Here is a 21,527-nt window from a genome sequence, read left to right on the forward strand (position 1 = left end):
CCTGTGCAAGCTGCTGAAAGCACTAATGGCATAACTGGAATACAACAGGATTGTAGATGTCTCTGGGGGCCCAATTTGGCCTGCAGAACCTTTATTTCTTGTGATGATAGGCAAGAAGGAAAGAAGCTTAACATTCAGTGTGAAGGATGAGAATGTAAGGGGCTCAGTTAAAAAGAAAACCTCTCATTTGATATGGAAGTCACAGAGTCATATGGAAACCTGCAATACCATTATTTCAATGTATGGCCGCACTTTAATGTACAGTGGATTATATTATAAATATATACACATAATTTTGTTTAAAAAAAACACAGCAATACTGTTAATCCATTGAAACAGAATAGTCCCTTCAGCAGACATAAAACAAACATATGGACTACCAATGCTAAAATATTCTGGTATGTATTATTACATTGTTCTGGAATGCCAAAACTTTTGAAACTGGCAAAGTTATTTTCATCACTGAATGTATGCACTTTTTCAGAGAACAGTGAGATCTAATTTTATTTTAAGTTTCAAGTACTTTGTATATTTTATCACCCTATAAAAGGAGCCCAAGCTCAATGTTCAACATCTATCAAACAGAGAGTGTTACTGCTGCTGGAAGCCATGAGAGCACCACTGCGGCCAACAGCAAGATCAACCCTCCATCCCTAATCAGATGTTTTATAGTATAGATTCTGAGTTTTCTTCCATGTCCCTGAGATTTAAACCACTCAACTACTTCGGTCAGACTAAACTGCTCAGGTTTGTACCCTAGTTCTTTCCTGGCCTTTTCCATGCTGAAATAATGTGTGATGCCAGTTTTGTAAACCTCAGTGCGAGTGAGGAGAGGCTGAAAATTATAAATTCGTCCTACAAAAAAATGGACCATTTCAGTTAGGAATGCAGAAAAATATACAACGGAGAGAGACACACGAACAGTTGGGAATTGGTAACCCAAGCCTTCAACTAAAGGTCGGAAAAATTCAAAGTTGTTTATTGGCTTGCCATCTGAAATGAAGTAAGCTTGGCCTGCAGCTATGTGCTGTTTAGTGGCTTTGAGTGCCTCTGAAGCAAGGATATGAGCCTGAACTAGGTTATCTACATGGACAAATTCCACTAAACTCAGAGGGTCTCCATATACAAATTTAAACAATCCCCTTTCAATGTAGCTAACTATTCTTGGAAGATGCCTTTGCTCTCCGGGCCCATAGATGCCTGCTGGTCGGAGAGCACAGGTCCTTAACACACCTTTCCCTTCTTCAAGTTCAGTGTCATTTGCCTGCAGCACTTTCATCTCAGCTAAAGACTTGGTCCGGGAGTAGTGATCAGGATGAAGGTGAAGTGGTAGATAAGGCAGAGATTCATCCCCGTTTTCTATAACTTGGCCCCCAAAGACTACATTGTATGTACTTGTATAAATCAGACTTGACACTCCTGTTTTCCTGCAAGCCTGGATGATATTTTCTGTTCCTCTCACATTAACGTCTTCTATAAGTTTTCGGTTCAGCTGCTCCCTGCCAGACATTCCATAGGAAGCAATATGGAATACACAGATTACATCTCTGAGAGCTTTTTCCACTTCAGAGAGACAGCAGACATTCCCCTGTATGAACTTCACTCCCTCTGGCACAGGTTGGATTGGCTTCAGGACATCAAAGAGAATCACGTCAACTCCCTTTTCGTATAGGGCACAACCTAAACTAAAACATGACCGAGACCATATGTTACTAAGATACATAGCGTAACGATGAATGAAACATTTCACCCATGAGTAGAAGAAACTTGTAAACTATTTCAGTGCTGAATTCTTGCTGGTCAGAGTTGTCTGAGGGTTGGCCTACATTGAATACTTACATTACGCACAGCTATGTCTCTCAGGGTGCGTGAAAAATCCACACCCCTGCAGACATAGTTATGCTGACCTCACCTCTCGTGTAGACAGTGCTAGATTGATGGAAGAATTCTTCTGTCAACATAGCTACTGCCTCTTGGGAAAGTGGATTAACTACAACAATGGGCGAACCCCTCCTGTCGCTATAGCGAGTGTCTACATGGAAGCCCTTTAGCTGCACTGGTTTAAGTGTAGACATATTCCAAGAATCTGTGCTACCTATTCAGGTGTGAGTAAGGCACAGCAGCTTCATAGCCAACAGTATACAAGGGAGTGACGGCCAGCATCACATCTGACCACCTTTGACTGCCCAAACCTGGTAAATCAGGTACTCGTTTTGCAGCTGGTGAACTAGAGGTAGCCTTTCAATATAAGAGCAACTGAGCTCAAGCCCATGATCTTTAGCATTGTCTTTGAGGCACTGGAATCACTAAGAGACAAGAAGCACAGAGCCCTGTGATGCTATTTTTACAGACTCACTTCACTAAAAAGATCTGCACTCTAAAGTGTTTGCTACTATATTTAATGTAAAATAAAGTTAATATTTTATGCACTAACCGGAAACCAAAGTAACCACCTCCTCCTGTAATAAGGACTGTTTCCTTGGTCACATTTTCTATGTGCATCCTTTTTCCTTTGGCACTACTTTATTTGAGCAAATTGACCTGCAAATTAAAAAAAAAAATGCATGACAGAACTGCATAATTAAAATAATTTTCACTGCATTTTAACATCTCCCCATATTTAGCAATTCTAAGTTATATGTTTGTGCTTTAATTTTAGGAGATTGACTACATCATTTGCTAAGTAATGCAGGAATAGATCCCGTCCCTTTATTCTTCTAAAGGCATATACAAACAAATAACAAAAAGACCACATTGTGAATATGACAGTTACTAATATATGAACTACTAATAGCCAAATAAGCAAGAGGGTTCTCAGTTTCCATTAAATTAGGCCATATTCTGATGTTATACAGGTGTGTACTGAATAATTCAATTAAACTCACTACAAAACTACCCGGTACTATAGAAATGCCACTAATTTATACACTGAATACATTTGCATAACAATTCCATATCAAATATCCATATACCTGAAGCTTTATTAGTGTACTGTGATAATACATCAAGTACTCATATATACATAGTTGTATGTGTATATCTTTATGCAGAAATGGCACCAACTGTGGCCTTAATATATATACTCATTCCCTACCTAAGCCATCATACCTGTCGAAGTATTATGTGTATATTTCACCTGTATAATTACTTGTAAATATCCCTAAAATACTCAAAGAGTGGGAAAACAAAGGGCCAGTATACTTCCTTGGCCCCAAACCTGCACAGCATAGGTTTATACACATTCCCACTCAAATCCAGAGGCCAACTCATGCCCATAAACCTACACAAAAGCCTAAGTCTATATAGGCAGCAGAGTCCTGTGGCACGTTATAAACTAACAGACGTATTGGAGCATAAGCTTTCATGGGTGAATACCCATTTCGTCGGATCATATAAGCCTATATAAGATTGTCAGGCTTTTTTATTTTCTGGGACACCACCTTAACAACATGTGTATCCAGATACACATGCTCCCTATGAAGCCAGCCAATGCAATGCACTCAGTGGAATAGGGGAGGAGAGCTGTGGATGACAGAGGGCTTGTCACTTAGCCCTGGTCTACACTAGGACTTTAGGTCGAATTTAGCAGCGTTAAATCGATGTAAACCTGCACCCGTCCACACAATGAAGCCCTTTATTTCGACTTAAAGGGCTCTTAAAATCGATTTCCTTACTCCACCCCTGACAAGTGGATTAGCGCTTAAATCGACGTTGCCGGCTCGAATTTGGGGTACTGCGGACACAATTCGACGGTATTGGCCTCCGGGAGCTATCCCAGAGTGCTCCATTATGACCGCTCTGGACAGCACTCTCAACTCAGATGCACTGGCCAGGTAGACAGGAAAAGAACCGCGAACTTTTGAATCTCATTTCCTGTTTGGCCAGCGTGGCAAGCTGCAGGTGACCATGATGGAGTCCCAGAATCGCAAAAGAGCTCCAGCATGGACCGAACGGGAGGTACGGGATCTGATCGCTGTTTGGGGAGAGGAATCCGTGCTATCAGAACTCCGTTCCAGTTTTCGAAATGCCAAAACCTTTGTGAAAATCTCCCAGGGCATGAAGGACAGAGGCCATAACAGGGACCCGAAGCAGTGCCGCGTGAAACTGAAGGAGCTGAGGCAAGCCTACCAGAAAACCAGAGAGGCGAACAGCCGCTCTGGGTCAGAGCCCCAAACATGCCGCTTCTATGATGAGCTGCATGCCATTTTAGGGGGTTCAGCCACCACTACCCCAGCCGTGTTGTTTGACTCCTTCAATGGAGATGGAGGCAATACAGAAGCAGGTTTTGGGGACGAAGAAGATGATGATGAGGAGGAGGTTGTAGATAGCTCACAGCAAGCAAGCGGAAAAACCGGTTTTCCCGACAGCCAGGAACTGTTTCTCACCCTAGACCAGGAGCCAGTACCCCCCGAACCCACCCAAGGCTGCCTCCTGGACCCAGCAGGCGGAGAAGGGACCTCTGGTGAGTGTACCTTTTAAAATACTATACATGGTTTAAAAGCAAGCATGTGAAAGGATTACTTTGCCCTGGCATTTGCGGTTCTCCTAGATGTAGTCCTAAAGCCTTTGCAAAAGGTTTCTGGGGAGGGCAGCCTTATTGCGTCCTTCATGGTAGGACACTTTACCACTCCAGGCCAGTAACACGTACTCGGGAATCATTGTAGAACAAAGCATTGCAGTGTATGTTTGCTGGCATTCAAACAACATCCGTTCTTTATCTCTCTGTGTTATCCTCAGGAGAGTGAGATATAATTCATGGTCACCTGGTTGAAATAGAGTGCTTTTCTTCAGGCGACACTCAGAGGAGCCCATTCCTGCTGGGCTGTTTGCCTGTGGCTAAACAGAAATGTTCCCCGCTGTTAGCCACAGGGAGGGGGGAAGGTTGAGGGGGTAGTCACGCGGTGGGAGGAGGCAAAATGCGACCTTGTAACGAAAGCACATGTGCTATGTATGTAATGTTAACAGCAAGGTTTACCCTGAAAGAGTGTAGCCACTGTTTTATAAAATGTGTCTTTTTAAATACCGCTGTCCCTTTTTTTTTCTCCACCAGCTGCATGTGTTTCAATGATCACAGGATCTTCTCCTTCCCAGAGGCTAGTGAAGCTTAGAAAGAAAAAAAAACGCACTCGCGATGAAATGTTCTCCGAGCTCATGCTGTCTTCCCACACTGACAGAGCACAGACGAATGCGTGGAGGCAAATAATGTCAGAGTGCAGGAAAGCACAAAATGACCGGGAGGAGAGGTGGCGGGCTGAAGAGAGTAAGTGGCGGGCTGAAGACAGGGCTGAAGCTCAAATGTGGCGGCAGCGTGATGAGAGGAGGCAAGATTCAGTGCTGAGGCTGCTGGAGGACCAAACCAGTATGCTCCAGTGTATGGTTGAGCTGCAGCAAAGGCAGCTGGAGCACAGACTGCCATGCAGCCCCTCTGTAACCAACCGCCCTCCTCCCCAAGTTCCATAGCCTCCACACCCAGACGCCCAAGAACGCGGTGGGGGGGCCTCTGGCCAACCAGCCACTCCACCACAGAGGATTGCCCAAAAAAAAGAAGGCTGTCATTCAATAAATTTTAAAGTTGTAAACTTTTAAAGTGCTGTGCTTAAAGTGCTGTGTGGCATTTTCCTTCCCTCCTCCACCACCCCTCCTGGGCTACCTTGGTAGTCATCCCCCTATTTGTGTGATGAATGAATAAAGAATGCATGAATGTGAAGCAACAACTACTTTATTGCCTCTGCAAGCGGCGATTGAAAGGAGGAGGGGCGGGTGGTTAGCTTACAGGGAAGTAGAGTGAACCAAGGGGCGGGGGTTTCATCAAGGAGAAACAAACAGAACTTTCACACCGTAGCCTGGCCAGTCATGAAACTGGTTTTCAAAGCTTCTCTGGTGCGTACCGCGCCCTCCTGTGCTCTTCTAACCGCCCTGGTGTCTGGCTGCGCGTAACCAGCAGCCAGGCGATTTGCCTCAACCTCCTACCCCGCCATAAACGTCTCCCCCTTACTCTCACAGATATTGTGGAGCACACAGCAAGCAGTAATAACAGTGGGAATATTGGTTTCGCTGAGGTCTAAGCGAGTCAGTAAACTGCGCCAGCGCGCCTTTAAACGTCCAAATGCACATTCTACCACCATTCTGCACTTGCTCAGCCTGTAGTTGAACAGCTCCTGACTACTGTCCAGGCTGCCTGTGTACGGCTTCATGAGCCATGGCATTAAGGGGTAGGCTGGGTCCCCAAGGATACATATAGGCATTTCAACATCCCCAACAGTTATTTTCTGGTCTGGGAATAAAGTCCCTTCCTGCAGCTTTTGAAACAGACCAGAGTTCCTGAAGATGCGAGCATCATGCACCTTTCCCGGCCATCCCACGTTGATGTTGGTGAAACGTCCCCTGCGATCCACCAGAGCTTGCAGCACTATCGAAAAATACCCCTTGCGGTTTATGTACTCGGCGGCTTGGTGCTCCGGTGCCAAGATAGGGATATGGGTTCCGTCTATAGCCCCACCACAGTTAGGGAATCCCATTGCAGCAAAGCCATCCACTATGACCTGCACATTTCCCAGGGTCACTACTCTTGATATCAGCAGATCTTTGATTGCGTGGGCTACTTGCATCACAGCAGCCCCCACAGTAGATTTGCCCACTCCAAATTGATTCCCAACTGACCAGTAGCTGTCTGGCGTTGCAAGCTTCCACAGGGCTATCGCCACTCGCTTCTCAACTGTGAGGGCTGCTCTCATCTTGGTATTCATGCGCCTCAGGGCAGGGGAAAGCAAGTCACAAAGTTCCATGAAAGTGCCCTTACGCATGTGAAAGTTTCGCAGCCACTGGGAATCGTCCCAGACCTGCAACACTATGCGGTCCCACCAGTCTGTGCTTGTTTCCCGAGCCCAGAATCGGCGTTCCACAGCATGAACCTGCCCCATTAGCACCATGATGCATGCATTGGCAGGGCCCATGCTTTCAGAGAAATCTGTGTCCATGTCCTGATCACTCATGTGACCGCGCTGACGTCGCCTCCTCGCCCGGTTTCGCTTTGTCAGATTCTGGTGCTGCATATACTGCTGGATAATGCGTGTGGTGTTTAATGTGCTCCTAATTGCCAAAGTGAGCTGAGCGGCCTCCATGCTTGCCTTGGTATGGCGTCCGCACAGAAAAAAGGCGCGGAACGATTGTCTGCCGTTGCTCTGACGGAGGGAGGGGCGACTGACGACACGGCTTACAGGGTTGGCTTCAGGGAGCTAAAATCAACAAAGGGGGTGTCTTTACATCAAGGAGTATTTCAGGCAGAACTTCACGGAGGGTTCGAATAAGAAATGGTGCACCTAAGTTATCGTTCTTATTGGAACAAGGAGGTTAGGCTGGCCTCTGATTGATACATGGCTAGATTTACCTCGCTGCACCTTCTCTGTGAGTGACTGCAGTGTGACCTAGAGGAATGAGTCCCCTAGACAGGGGAGGAGGCAAATGAGTACAAAACAAATCTGGTCTATTTCTTGTTTTGACCCACTCCATCTATCTTTTACATCTTTGGCTGGCAGCAGACGGTGCAGAAGGACTGCATGCCATCCACATCTCATGGCTGCTCGGCAGAAGATGGTACAGTACGACTACTAGCAATCCTCATCTCTTGCCTGCCTGGCAGAAGATGGTACAGTACGACTGCTAGCAGTCTGTATCGCCTGCCCGCTCACCATAAGACGGTTCAATAGGACTGACTGCAGGACTAAAGAGAATGACCTGTTCAAGTCACTCCAAATTTAGTCCCTGCGCCCATGTCTGCCCATGCGCTCCCAGCCGACGTGGCCAGGAGCACCTCGGACATGACGATGACGGCTACCAGTCGTACTGTACCGTCTGCTGCCACAAGGCAAGGGGTTGCTGCTACTGTGTAGCAATGCCGTACCGCGTCTGCCAGCACCCAGGAGACATAGGGTGACGGTTACCTGAGCGGGCTCCATGCTTGCCGGGGTATGGCGTCTGCACAGGTAACTCAGGAAAAAAGGCGCGAAATGATTGTCTGCCCTTGCTTTCACGGAGGGAGGGAGGGAACGGGGGCCTGACGATATGTACCCAGAACCACCCGCGACAATGTTTTAGCCCCATCAGGGATTGGGATCTCAACCCAGAATTCCAATGGGCAGCGGAGACTGCGGGAACTGTGGGATAGCTACCCACAGTGCAACGCTCCGGAAGTCGACTCTAGCCTCGGTACTGTGGAAGCGCTCCGCCGAGTTAATGCACTTAATGCACTTAGAGCATTTTCTGTGGGGACACACACACACTTGAATATATAAAACCGATTTCTAAAAAACCGACTTCTATAAATTCGACCTTATTCCGTAGTGTAGACATACCCTTACTGGAGGCGATCGGTGCCTCGGAGGTCGATTTAGTGGGGCGAGTGAAGATCTGCTAAGTCAGCTGCTGATCGCTCTCCCCTCCACTCGACCGGACCCAGAAGAGTGGGCAGGAGAGCATCTCCCATCCACCCTGCAGTCAGGAGATCTAAGCGAGGTGGATACGCTCTTCACGTAACTCATATTGCCTAGCTTAGACCGACTTTTCCCCTTGGCTTGGTCTCCACTCGCTCTTTCTGTCGGTCAAAGGTTTGCCAGTCCGGGGGGTGCAGAGAGCAGCCCCTGAGCCACCGACGTGCCGGTGCCGACAGCGCTAGGTGGGCAGGAGACGCGCTCCCGCGGGCAGAGCTAACGCTGCCCCTTGCGGCGGCTTTCACTGAGCCGGCAGGGGCGGCTCGCTGCCGGGGAGACCGGACAGGGGCAGGGCCGCCGCCTGGCCGTGCTGACCCGCTGGGGAGCGGCGAGACAAGCGGAGGAGATACGCTCTGCTGCGGGACTCAGTCTGCCGGGGCCTGAGACAGGCGCTCGAGACCCGCCCTACCGGCTAGGCCCGCTCTGCCGGCGACAGGCCCCGACGGCTTCCCCGCGGCGGGGAGTCGGCAGTAGGCCGGGGCAGACCGGCTCTCACAGCCAGGCCCCGCCGCCTGCCGAGGGAGCGGCCTCACAGCGACGGGGAGGCGCGCCCTGAGCCCCGGGCTGCCAGTGCCCCCCGCCCCGGCCGTGGGAGCGCGGTTTGCAAAGCGCCCTGAGCCGCCCCCGCCCCCCCATCGGTAGCAGGGCGCACAAGTCACAGCGATGTGGGACGGACGGACACAGAGCTCCCCCCCCCCGGGGGCTCACCACAGGCGGGGCGGGGCCTGCGGACCCCTTGCCACCAGCTGGCACCGCCCGGCGACGCGAACGGTGCCCCCCGCCGCCCCTTACCTCCCAGCAGCTCCGGGCTCTCTCCCTCTCAGCCCCGCCCCGGCCCGCGGGGTGAGCCGCTGCCGGAGGCGGGCCCGCGCTGCTCCCATCACCGCCCCAGCCCCATCCCCATCCACCCGCGCGCGGAGCAATCGCGCGTGTCCGGGGCACCGTCGCCGGCGGAGCAGAGCATAGCGTGGGCTTTACTGAACTGAATGGGCTTCCGTAGGGCGGGTCCTTCTGGGAGTCCGTACAACACGATGGCGGCGCTCTCGTGATCACAAGCAGGTTTCGCGCAGCAAGGGGGCGGCCCCTTGAAACGCCGCTGCCGGTTCCGTACAACAAGATGGCGGTTCCCAACGTGCCTTGAGCGGGAATTGTGGGGTCATGGCGGGGAATCTGAAGGCGAGCGAGCTGCGCTCTGTGCTGCGGAGGCTGGATTCGGCCAACCGGGCTCTGGGTAAGGGAGGCCGCCCCAGTTGGTCGGGGGAGGGGGTCATCGCGAGCTGCTGGCCACCCCAGCCCTGCTTTCGTTTCATCAGCCCCCGCCCCGCCCCATGGCTGAGTCCCGGACTCCGGCTGCCCGGTGCCCACGCTGGAGACCCGGCCTTTGGGACTTGGCCTTGGGGCCTCACGTTTCCAAGCCCCGGCTTGAGCGTCCGCACGCACTGCATTGTAACCCTGACTGACTGGCTCTGGCCCCAGGTCTCTCAGCCGTGCTAACGGCTCCACACGGCACTAGGGGCCCGACTGGCTGGGGTATGTATGTGGCATGAGCTGTGCCCGTGATGCAAAATAACAGAGCTTGAACCGGAGTCACACACACACACACGCCCCCGTGCAGGTCTAGGAACCCTGGGCCTGAGTGCTCACTGACCCTCATCAGACTGACTTGTGTGTGGATGGAAGAGGGCCCAAACCTGAGCAGTGTAGACCTACCCGGTGCGGCTCTGGTTTTGTATTACAAAATCTGGGTCTGCAGTGCTGGCTGGTGGTGGTCAGAGCCTGCCTCTTTCCTCCCTATAGTGACTCCCCTCAGGGGCTACTACTGAACCATGCAGAAGTCTGTCTTTTGAGTAAGGGCATATCACATTTTCATGATGCTCAAACTCTACTGTGGTGCTCAACCTGACTCCTCTGTACCCCAGTCTGGTATTGCTGTAACTCGGATACAGTCTCTAGGCTTGGGAAGTGTCTTTTGGGAGCAGTCCAAATGCAGTTGCAATTTATAGTTCATGCAATTGAATAGGTATAGAAGATGGCCATGCTGACTAATTAAGTCTGCATGGGAAACCTGGAATCACCAGTGTTGCAAAGCCAAATCCTGCATCAGCGCTGGTATGAACAATGGTTTTAAGCACCTGTGTTAGAAACTAGCAGAGGTGGGATAGCCTTGGTTTTAAGGCACTACATTTGGACTCAGGAAATCTAGGTTTATGCCTGTAGTTTGAAGTGACTGATGATTTTGGGTGCCCAACCTGAGGCCTCTTTAAAGAAGTCTGATTTTCAGAAGGTGGGTGCTCAGCAGAAAATCAGGCACCTCAAAATGTTTCAAATTGGGCACCCAAAGTCTGAAGAATTTAGGCTTACCCAAACTCTGCCACAGCCTGCCTGTTTCAGAGTAGCAGCCATGTTAGTCTGGTTCACAAAAAGAAAAGGAGTACTTGTGGCACCTTAGAGACTAACAAATTTATTTGAGCATAAGCTTTCGTGAGCTACAGCTCACTTCATCGGCTGCATTCAGTGGAAAATACAGCCTGCCTGTGTGACCTTGATCTTTCTGTATCTCGGTTCCAAATCTATAAAATAAGTAATAATACTTCCTCCCACCTTTTGTCTATTTAGATTGTAAGCTCCTTGAGGTGGGGATTGTCTCTTGCTATGTGTATGTATAGTGCCTCGCACAATGGAGCCTTGCAAATGCTTGGGGTCTTTAGGTACTACTGTAAAACAAAAAAAAAAAAATAATAGCATAACCATGAGGTCTGTCCTAAATGCCAATTCCACAATGAGCAATTTAAATCAGGTGGTGCTTTAGAATTCAAAATCTATCATCTTTGCTCTTTGTACGGCCAGAATCTGTACCTCTTTTGTTCATTAGTCCTTACAAGTGTAATACCTGCAGTGCCCCCTTTGAATTGCCAAAAGGTCTGAGATGTTTGAGATTATCATATTTACAGGTGTCTGGCTGGAATCTGTGTGTCTGTTTTTCTATTTTAGTCAGTCAGGGCCCTTGGAATCACTTTCTGTATCTAGAGCAAGATGCCAGATTCTGATCTTAGTTACATTGTTGTGAATCTGGAAGAAGTTTGCCATGTTCTGAGTTGCCAAGTTTGCCATGTTCTGCCCTGGGAAGTTACATTGCAGTAGGAATGCAACCATGAGGAGCTGGGGTAAGTAACACATAGCTTTGTCATGTGAGCCCTTGCCTACACAGAGGCTATGTTAAATGCAACAGTCTTATCCTTTACCTGAATACATACAGTTGCGTTCCACCATGATGTAACTTTTCAGTGTAAACAAGCCCTGTATGTCTTGTACAGTGCTAATATGGGTTTGTTACTAAGCAAACAATGCATAATGGCAACAGAGATCAGTAGAATCAATACAGCTTTACATTAATGTACTTTATGTCAGAATCTGGTCCAAGGAGTCTAAAACTTAACTGGTAACAACAACAATTAAAAAAAAAAAAGTAAAATCGCATTACTAATGCTTTTCTTTATTTCAGAGACATGTATTCAGTCACTTGGAGAATGTCAGAAAACACTCCAAAAATCAATTCAGTGTCAGAACTACTTAAATCACGTAAGCATGATTATAGTTTCTAATTTTCAAAAATCTTAAGAGCAAAGTAGGAAAAATGTGCTACTTCTTGTTTTGTTTTTTGTTTTGTTTTAAATTCATGGCTGGTAAGAGTAAAACCAAGATCTATGGAAAGTTATTCATTGTTCAGAGGGTACCTTATTTATTAACCTTTTTAATAACATTCACATCTTATCAACAGTGTGTTCCAAGGTAAAATTTATGCATAACATCTGAAACTATAAGGCATTATGTATTTATTTTAGCCTTCTGATTTAAAATTTCTTTTGGCTTTTAACTATATACGTATATAATGGGCGTACTCTTGTGAACATTTATTCATTCGTATGGTTAATTATTTGTAGGATTGGTCTCTAATATGTAAACATTTGAAAAGTAAGATACTGAGCCCTGAATTTGGATTGAGATCTGCTAGCATTGTCCCATAGTGGATTCTGATGCGATATTGGTACTTTGTACTGTTAAAACAGGCTGCACTTCCATCTGAATATGTTCAGACACAGTTATAGCGTGGAATGGAGCAATATTATCCTAACTACTGCCCTGATCCTGGACAATGCTCTGTGTGAGCAGGGCCATGCTCTTGCATGGAGTTCTGTTGATCTCAGCGGTACTCTGCATAGGCTTACAGATCTATCTATGCAGAGCAATTTGTAGGATCAGGATCTATCTCTTTTGTAAGTAATGGTTTTATGTACTTTCATTCCTTTCTTGCCTTTAGCATATTAACTGTGTTATATGGAGTGTTAAGAAGTTAGTTCAGATTTTTTGGTACCTACTGGCAGATATTAACTCCATAAACCATACAGCATCTATGTGAGAAAGGTGGGCAAATATTATTCTCATTTTATGGTGGTAGAGCTGGGTTTAGAACTCAAGTGTGTATGGGGAGGAAAGGATTTTTGGACCCTTCCCCACGGACAGTCAACTAGTCCATACTGCCTCACATTTTAATAAAATAAAATCTCTGGCTTCCTTAAGACTATAAGGGTGCTTACTAAAGTCAAGTATATCATATAATCTTACAAATAGACTTCTCATTCTAGTTTCCTTGTTCTTATACAGTGGAACACATGCCTTTTGAAATCTTACACAAGTTTTAATTCCAGTTGGCTGAGGTGGGGTGAAGTTTACTGCTTCAAACATAAGCCTTGTCAACATTTCAAATTTTACTACTTTTTAAAGTACTCAACATATCAGAGACCTGTGTTCCCTCTAAGCTACGTGGCTGCTCAGGACTGATTCAAGTGCCACACACTTGATTAGCAGAGCTGCGCACATCTGGCAGCATTTGTTCAGGTGCCCCTCCCACCCTGGTGCTTTGCAGCCACATTGCTCCTGCAGCTGCTCCTTGGACCCTCCTACTGGCTGTGCAGAGCGGGAGGGGAGGGGGGTTCTGATATCAGGGCATCCCCCTCCTCCTGCCCCATACCTCATCCCCACAGAGCAGGGGAGAGGGGACAGGGCTCAGGATTTGGAGCAGGAGAGAGCTGCTGAGGTCTGAATGAGCCTCCGGGCAGTGAGGGAGTTCCTTAGAGACGGTGCATGGTCTCTCAAACTTCCCCACCAACCAGCTCTCACTCTGTGTGTGTGTGTGTGTGTGTGTGTGTCTCTCTCTCTTTCTGCCTCCCTCCCCCCCCGCCCATGTACCCCATCTCTGCAGAGCGGGGAAGGGGGGACAGGGCTCAGTCAGGAGCTGGAGAGGTTTCAGTGAGTGCCTTAAAGAGCGCACAGCATCTTTCAGAAAGTTCCCCAGCAGCCAGCGTGCAGACAGTCGTTCTCTCTCACCTCCCAACATATACTTGTATTGTTGTTGTTACTTTTTGGTACTTCCTGCAATGCACATATATTCTCTGTAATTTTATTCTTTCAAAGTGTGTTATTTTAGTTTTTGACCTATGCATTTCATAATTTTTATTTCTCTTACACTTAAATTTAATTCTTTGGGGAGTGAGTTCTAAAATGCTTAACCTGTCCTGGCTGGAGTAATTATCCCTATGGTAGCTTTTAAAAAATATGTAGATTATAGCTAGGTTTTTTGTTTCTACTGATAGCGCGCATCTGCACGTTTATTCCACACATGATGGAAAAAATTAGAGGGAACATTGTCAGAGACCCAAACATATTATAACATGGCTTGTTTTGCCTATGTGAAGAGGATCATGCTGTTATAACCCTTTTAAGGAATTGCTCTCTAATGTGGAATCCTTAAATGGCAAAATGTCTTGTGTAAATGGTGTCTTATTTGTCATGGCTTTAAATGAACCTGAACTTCTGTGCAGTGATGCATAGGGATTTTTAAATCAGCAGTTAAATGGAGCAAAGTAAGCAGCTGTAGTGAACCACATAAATTAGAAAGAATGAGCAGCCAGCTCATTAATACCCCAATTTTTAGCATGCTGATTCTCTGCTATTTAAAATGCTTAATTAGTAAAACGATTTTGCCATCAAATCACAAGGCATGCCAACCATCCTATATTGGAGCCCAAGACAATAAGTTCCTATAAGAATCCACCTTACTGGTTTTACTTTTATTGAGAGAATAAACTTTAATTATGCTATTTTATATGATATAAACTGATTAATTTTGTTTTCTTTTTCCTTGGCTATTCAATTGGAGGAAAGAGGGAAACAAGACTTATAATTACAAATGTGTTAAATCCATGAGAGCCCAAAACATCCTAATGGACTTGCAAAATGTGTAAAACAGTTTGGTTTAAATTATACAAAAACAGGTGGAAATAATTGAGTATATTGTGGGAGGTGAGAGAGAGATTTGTAATGTCTGAAATAAAAATAAATCTTGACGCTTCTTAAAAAGGAAGATTTTTAGAGGGCAAGGATAGTCCTATGGGTAAAACAGTTGGGAAACATGGGTTCTGCTGCTGACTCTGCTGTAGACTTTCTGTGTGACCTTGAGCAAACCATTTTCCTCACTTATAAAGTGAGGGTGATATTGCACTTATCTGCTGCTATGAAGCTAAATTCATTAATGTCAACAAATCTCTTCGAGTTCCTCAGATGGATGATGCTTTATAAATTACTCCTGGGGGAATTCTGCGCCAAAAAATTAAATTCTGCACACAATATTTTAAAGTTCTCCATATTTTATTTGTCAAAATAATAATACCATATAATCACAGCAGTTTCAATTATTTTTGTAATATATTTCAAAATACCTGTCAGCAAGTATGTCTGTAACAGTACAGACAACAAAAAAGATTCAGGAAATGTTTTTTGACAAATAGATTCCTTACTAGGTATATTAATACAGAACTCTGAGTAATTCATTTAAACTGCAGTTCAGAACTGTATTTCTCGTACCCCACAGAAGCAGTGCAAAAGCTTGGGAGAGTCAGGGATAAAGGAGGAGCTGAGGGAGAGGGAAGTAATTGCTGGGAAGGAGCCTGGGTGTGAACTTGGAGGGTTGTTGGGTACAGGTGGGAAAAATATGGAACAGGTTTTTTAGGGGGGGCAGGAAGGGATTGTTAGGGAACGTCCCCCATGTAGACCCTGGCTGACCTCTAGCCTCTCCCATTCAGTCAGGCACCTCTGCTCCTGTGCCCATGTGTCTCTGCACCCCCATCTAAGTGTCCCTCCACCCTCACTCAGATGCCCCCTCCCTCTGTCCCCATGTGTCTGTGTGTCCCTATCCCCATGTGTCCCTGTGCCCCCTCAGCCAGCCCTCTCCACTCATCTTCATGTGTCCCTTCATGGCCTGTCCCCATGTGTCTGTGCCCCCACTCAGCCTTCCTCCCTGTAGCTCTGCACTCCCTCCCTCTCTGCCGATATGTCCCTGCAACCCCTCAGCTAGCCCCCTCCTCTCATCTCCATGTGCACCTCCCTCCCCCCTGTGGCCCTGTGCTTCCACTCCCATTCAATCCCTGCCTCAGTCTGTCCTCCCCCACTAGCCCTCATGAGCCCCTGTCTGACCCCTCAGCAGCCTAACGCTGTCTGTCTCCCCATATCTCTTGTCGCCTGACCTGGTCCGACAAGCACTAAAAAGAAGGCAGGCTCTTTTTCTTTCCTGTCATAGCTTGGTCTGGCCAGGAGTGGCCGTTGTGTTCTAGGCATCACAGCAACCTCTAGTGGGCAAAAGGAAGAACTGTAGTAACTTTTCAGCAGAAGCTATTTTCTGCCCAAAAAACCCAAACAAAGAAAAATATGCACAGCTCATGAAATATGCACACACATGGTGGCGCAGAATTTCCTCAGGAATAATAAATATAATGGTACTGCTCCCAGACAGCAGGGACCTGGGGCTGGAAGCCATCAGGCCTCATCCCCTCGGCACCAATGGGGCTCTCATTGGGGAGCTCTGCCTGTAGTAGGGGAGCCAGACTGCAGGTACTTGGCTCTGGGAACATACCTTCAGAACTTCAGTCGTTTGTGTGTGGGTTTTTGTTATTTTAACAGTGTCCATCTGCCCCTACCCATGTCTGTCCTTTGCGTCATAGCATCAGCCCTCCTATCTGCATTCCTTGTTATCGTGTCCCTCTACAGTTTCCACCACCTCTACCTACTCTGCTTCCCCTCTCTACCCTATCTATCGCACCTCTCACCAGCACAAATCTAGATCCCACATCCGCATCCTCCGCCTTACCTCTGGTGACCCTTGCCTCAGTCCTGGCCTTCCTTCATCCCAACACTCTTTGCCTCCCACACATAAGCTGCTTATCTTCACTTTCATGACTCTTTGTGGCCTAACTCCACACTACCTATTGTGACATTCTCGACCTGGGGGGAGCGTCCTGTAACTCCCATGTTCCTCCTTTATATGTAATTATGATCTTATCTTACATGGCATTCTTTATATGCATCGGGGAAAGGTTATGAACTGCCCAAATATCTAAATATGTATAGCATTAGTGCATATGAAGTTATGAGATTGTGTTGTATGGTTGTCGGTAATACATGCAAGGAAAGTAATCAACGCCCAGGCGGGTGTCAAACATCAACAGCTATTGTCCAGCAAGGGAGTTACAATTCAATGGCTCATCTGCATAAGGCCACACACCAGGGGAATTGTTTAACCTTGCCAGGGGACTCAGGAATGCCCACCAGACATGCCTGGACTTGTGTTCTCCAAGCACATGGACTAAGGGTATAAAACAGAACATAGTGGCCACATGCTTGGCCTTGCTCCTTCCATCACCTACGCTGCAAGTAGCAAGGACACTGAGAAGACTGAAGACTCCAACAGAGGGGACTGACCCAGATTTCAAGGGTGAAACCTGCGTAATGTGAACTGTAATATCCAGTGGGGTGAGAAACTGCTTAATCAAGGTGTTGCCCACTTTAATAGGGTTGAGAGTTTAGACTGTGCTTATATTTTATTTTAGTAACTAACTCTTAAACAAATTTATTGACTCCAAAAGATAGTTTTTAACTGTTTATCCCTACCAGTGAGTTTGCCTGAAGTGTTTGGTAGTCTGCTCAGGTTTGCAAAGGCTAGTGTGTATCCACTTTCCATTGATGAAGTAGTGAACCAATTAATAAATTTGCACTGCAAGACCATATATTCCTGAGGTACAAGGCTGGGAGCTGGGGGGATTTGGCTGGAGCCTTTCTCTGTGTGATTCAAGAGTGGCTCAGGGAGTGTTCATGCAATCTAGCCGGGTGTTGGGTCTCCTTATGGGGTTGTGCTGAGTGATAGCAGTGTCTGGAGGGGTTTGGTGCTGGTCACTAGGAAGGCATTGTGAGAGACAGCCCAGGCTGGAGAGTTAAGGGGGCACAGTGGTCCAACAGTCCCAGGCTGTACTCTGGGGATCCCGGCACACCTGTCCTCTCTCATTCACTATCAAATCGCCTCCCGTCGGCCATGGATGCCAGCCTCCATTGCCCATATGTTAGATTTTCAAATAGGAACCTTTGTGCTTTCTCTCATCCTGTCTCAGAATGTTCCCCATAAATACTGACAATGTTTCCTCCTTCAAATCTCTCCTTCAAACTCTCCTGTGCCACGATGACTACAAATACTTGACAGTGGTTAGGTTACTGATGCCACTACTGGTCATGCTGACTAGTATTGTCTCATTGTTTTTTTGCACTTCCCTGTCTGTATCCTGTTGTCTGTTTATATTATACTTAATCTCTACCCCAGAGAGTTTAGAATCTATTTTTGTTCTGCTTGTGCAGCACCTCGCACAATAGGATCCTATTGCATCACAGAGGCTCCGGCGTACTACGGTAGTAATACTTATTAATAAACAGGAATCAGTTATGTGGCTTACAGATTTTTGGTATGTAAGCAAGTCTGACACTGAAAATTGAGACCATGCCTTTACCTAAGGGTCTTTATTGTTTATAACATGGTATTGCTCTAGGAAAGTCTACCTTTAGACATGCAGAAAACCCCACACATAATGCACTTATCTCGGCATAGAAACAATCCAGCAGGAATAAATCCTTCCATTATTGAAACTATTTGTTCCACAGCAAGAAAAGAAAAAAAGATTTAAAAGTTAATGGCATTTGCTGTTTCCCTGGCACTAATTCAAATAGCTTGATATTTGCTTATCTTAACAGTTCTCTCATCACTCTTTCTCTGACCTACCTTCCTGTACAGAATGTGTGTGTATTATTTAATGCAAACGATACTTCAAGCACTAACTGGAAGAAAGTGGGATCTGATAATTAGAGCAGAGGATTCCCAGTCAAAATGGCAAATACCATCATCAATTTTGAAATTCCTTTCTCTTCTTACTGTGAAAGAACTTATCTCTGAAACAAGTCATCCAAACTTTATTTGCCTCAATTTACCTATGGGTAAAATGGATGCTGGAGTAATCTCTTTTTTACAGGAATCTTGTGAGGCTGTAAGCTGTTTGTGAAGCATTTTGAGATCCTTGGATGAAAGGTGGTATGTAATAGTTTGCATTATGGTGGTTAGAATTACATAGTACCAAAGAGGTATATATGAGTCCCTATATATTTCTTCCAGTGTATATCAAACATGACATATTGCAGCAGTGCCAATCCAGTCCTAGGCTTCTAATGTTCTCATCAAGTTTTTGGATGAATATCCTTTTGTGTATGGCCAGAAGTCAAGTCCGAAAGAGACTCCATACTACGACCTAGTCAACCACACACCTGGGCTTTACTTTTCAGCAGCAAAGTGGTGGGTTTAATATTTAGGTAGTTGCCTCTGCGACTACTGTATTTTTCACTCTGATCTGGCAGATGGTGCTGTTGTACCACACACCTGATTTAACACCTTTCAGAGACGTTTTGCAAAACTATCATAATTATATCATCGGTACCATAGCGTCAGTACTTGCATTTTAACTACTGATTAGGGGCAGCACATTCATAGCATACCAGCAAGCTACAGGAAAAGAGAGGCTAGCTAATTTTGTTCTGGATATGCGGGTCTCGAATCAGTACAATTTATGTCGGATAGTTGCTCTTGGCTGTGTCGGGATGTACAGGAGGTTTTCAACGTGTAATATGATGTATACAGCTAGAAAATCAGTGTTTTGGGGTCTTCTGTAACAGTTCTAAAAAATTTCACTATTTTTAGCACATGAACTTGATTCAGGCTTGATAAGAAAGATTGTATATGTTTTATTCTGATAGGTTTCAGAGTAGCAGCCGTGTTAGTCTGTATTCACAAAAAGAAAAGGAGTACTTGTGGCACCTTAGAGACTAACCAATTTATTTGAGCATAAGCTTTCATGGGTTACAGCTCACTTCATCGGATGCGTTCTGTGGAAAATACAGTGGGGAGATTTATATACACAGAGAACACGAAACAATGGGTGTTACCATACACATTGTAAGGAGAGTGATCACTTAAGATGAGCTAATACCAGCGGGGGGGGGGGAGAAAACCTCTTATAGTGATAATCAAGGTGGGCCATTTCCAGCAGTTGACAAGAATGTCTGAGGAACGGTGGGCGGGGGGGGAGGGGGATAAACATGGGGAAATAGTTTTACTTTGTGTAATGACTCATCCACTCCCAGTCTCCATTCAAGCCTAAGTTAATTGTTTCCAGTTTGCAAATTAATTCCAGTTCAGCAGTCTCTCGTTGGAGTCTGTTTTTGAAGTTTTTTTGTTGAAGAATTGTCACTTTTAGGTCTCTAATCGAGTGACCAGAGAGATTGAAGTGTTCTCAGACTGGTTTTTGAATGTGTTAATTCTTGATGTCTGATTTGTGTCCATTTATTTTTACGTAGAGACTGTCCAGTTTGACCAGTGTACATGGCAGAGGGGCATTGCTGGCACATGATGGCATATATCACACTGGTGGATGAGCAGATGAATGAACCTCTGATAGTGTGGCTGATGTGATTAGGCCCTATGATGATGTCCCCTGAATAGATATGTGGACACAGTTGGCAACGGGCTTTGTTGCAAGGATAGGTTCCTGGGTTAGTGGTTCTGTTGTGTGGTGTGTGGTTGCTGGTGAGTATTTGATTCAGTTTGGGGGGCTGTCTGTAAGCAAGGACTGGCCTGTCTCCCAAGATCTGAGAGAGTGATGGGTCATCCTTCAGGATAAGTTGTAGATCCTTGATGATGTGTTGGAGAGGTTTCAGTTGGGGGCTGAAGGTGATGGCTTGTGGCGTTCTGTTATTGACTTTGTTGGGCCTGTGCTGTAGTAGGTGACTTCTGGGAACTCTTCTGGCTCTATCAATCTGTTTCTTCACTTCCGCAGGTGGGTATTGTAGTTGTAAGAATGCTTGATAGAGATCTTGTAGGTGTTTGTCTCTGTCTGAGGGGTTGGAGCAAATGCGGTTGTATCGTAGAGCTTGGCTGTAGACAGTGGATTATGTGGTGTGATCTGGGTGAAAGCTGGAGGCAAGTAGGTAGGAATAGCAGTCAGTAGGTTTCCGGTATAGGGTGGTGTTTATGTGACCATCGCTTATTAGCACCATAGTGTCCAGGAAGTGGATCTCTTGTGTGGACTGGCCCAGGCTGAGGTTGATGGTGGGATGAAAATTGTTGAAATCATGGTGGAATTCCTCAAGGGCTTCTTTTCCATGGGTCCAGATGATGAAGATGTCATCAAGATAGTGCAAGTAGAGTAGGGGTGCCATAAATATAAAGGGAAGGGTAAACCCCTTTGAAATCCCTCCTGGCCAGGGGAAAGCTCCTCTCACCTGTAAAGGGTTAAGAAGCTAAAGGTAACCTCGCTGGCAAAATGACCAATGAGGAGACAAGATATTTTCAAAAGCTGGGAGCAGGGAGAGAAACAAAGGGTCTCTGTCTGTCCATATGCTGTTTCTGCTGGGGATAGACCAGGAATGGAGTCTTAGAACTTTTAGTAAGTAATCTAGCTAGGTATGTGTTAGATTATGATTTCTTTAAATGGCTGAGAAAAGAATTGTGCTGAATAGAATAACTATTTCTGTCTGTGTATCTTTTTTGTAACTTAAGATTTTGCCTAGAGGGGTTCTCTATGTTTTGAATCTAATTACCCTGTAAGGTATCTACCATCCTGA

The 21,527-nt window shown here is 46.2% G+C and overlaps 2 protein-coding genes across 4 annotated transcripts; one reads left to right on the plus strand and one right to left on the minus strand.

The window, feature by feature from the left end:
• Positions 1 to 230: 230 nt before the first annotated feature.
• SDR42E1 (short chain dehydrogenase/reductase family 42E, member 1) lies at positions 231 to 9,413 on the minus strand. Of its 3 annotated transcripts, none has more exons than XM_048870686.2 (3): positions 9,279 to 9,413; positions 2,435 to 2,541; positions 231 to 1,685 (listed from the first exon to the last, which is right to left on the minus strand). In XM_048870686.2, the coding sequence occupies exons 2-3, from the start codon at positions 2,500 to 2,502 to the stop codon at positions 578 to 580; spliced, it is 1,176 nt and encodes a 391-aa protein (XP_048726643.1). In that variant the 5' UTR covers positions 2,503 to 2,541; positions 9,279 to 9,413; the 3' UTR covers positions 231 to 577. The 3 variants fall into 3 exon arrangements, with proteins under 3 accessions (XP_048726643.1, XP_048726644.1, XP_048726645.2); XM_048870687.2 differs by lacking the exon at positions 9,279 to 9,413 and adding an exon at positions 8,352 to 8,553; XM_048870688.2 differs by lacking the exons at positions 231 to 1,685; positions 2,435 to 2,541; positions 9,279 to 9,413 and adding exons at positions 5,595 to 7,235; positions 8,352 to 8,553.
• Positions 3,005 to 5,587, plus strand: LOC125645322 (uncharacterized). Its single transcript, XM_048870689.2, has 2 exons — positions 3,005 to 4,462; positions 5,051 to 5,587. The coding sequence occupies exons 1-2, from the start codon at positions 3,907 to 3,909 to the stop codon at positions 5,458 to 5,460; spliced, it is 966 nt and encodes a 321-aa protein (XP_048726646.2). The 5' UTR covers positions 3,005 to 3,906; the 3' UTR covers positions 5,461 to 5,587.
• Positions 9,414 to 21,527: the final 12,114 nt, after the last annotated feature.

This window comes from Caretta caretta, chromosome 12 (assembly GCF_965140235.1).
Source record: "Caretta caretta isolate rCarCar2 chromosome 12, rCarCar1.hap1, whole genome shotgun sequence".
Classification (NCBI taxonomy): Eukaryota; Metazoa; Chordata; order Testudines; family Cheloniidae; genus Caretta; species Caretta caretta.

Coding starts and splice junctions, on each gene's coding strand:
- SDR42E1 (XM_048870686.2), bottom strand. CDS start 2,502: ATGCACATAGAAAATGTGACCAAGGAAACAGTCCTTATTACAGGAGGA. Junction 1,686..2,434: donor GGTGGTTACTTTGGTTTCCG/GTTAGTGCATAA, acceptor GTCATGTTTTAG/TTTAGGTTGTGCCCTATACG.
- LOC125645322 (XM_048870689.2), top strand. CDS start 3,907: ATGATGGAGTCCCAGAATCGCAAAAGAGCTCCAGCATGGACCGAACGG. Junction 4,463..5,050: donor AGGCGGAGAAGGGACCTCTG/GTGAGTGTACCT, acceptor TTTCTCCACCAG/CTGCATGTGTTTCAATGATC.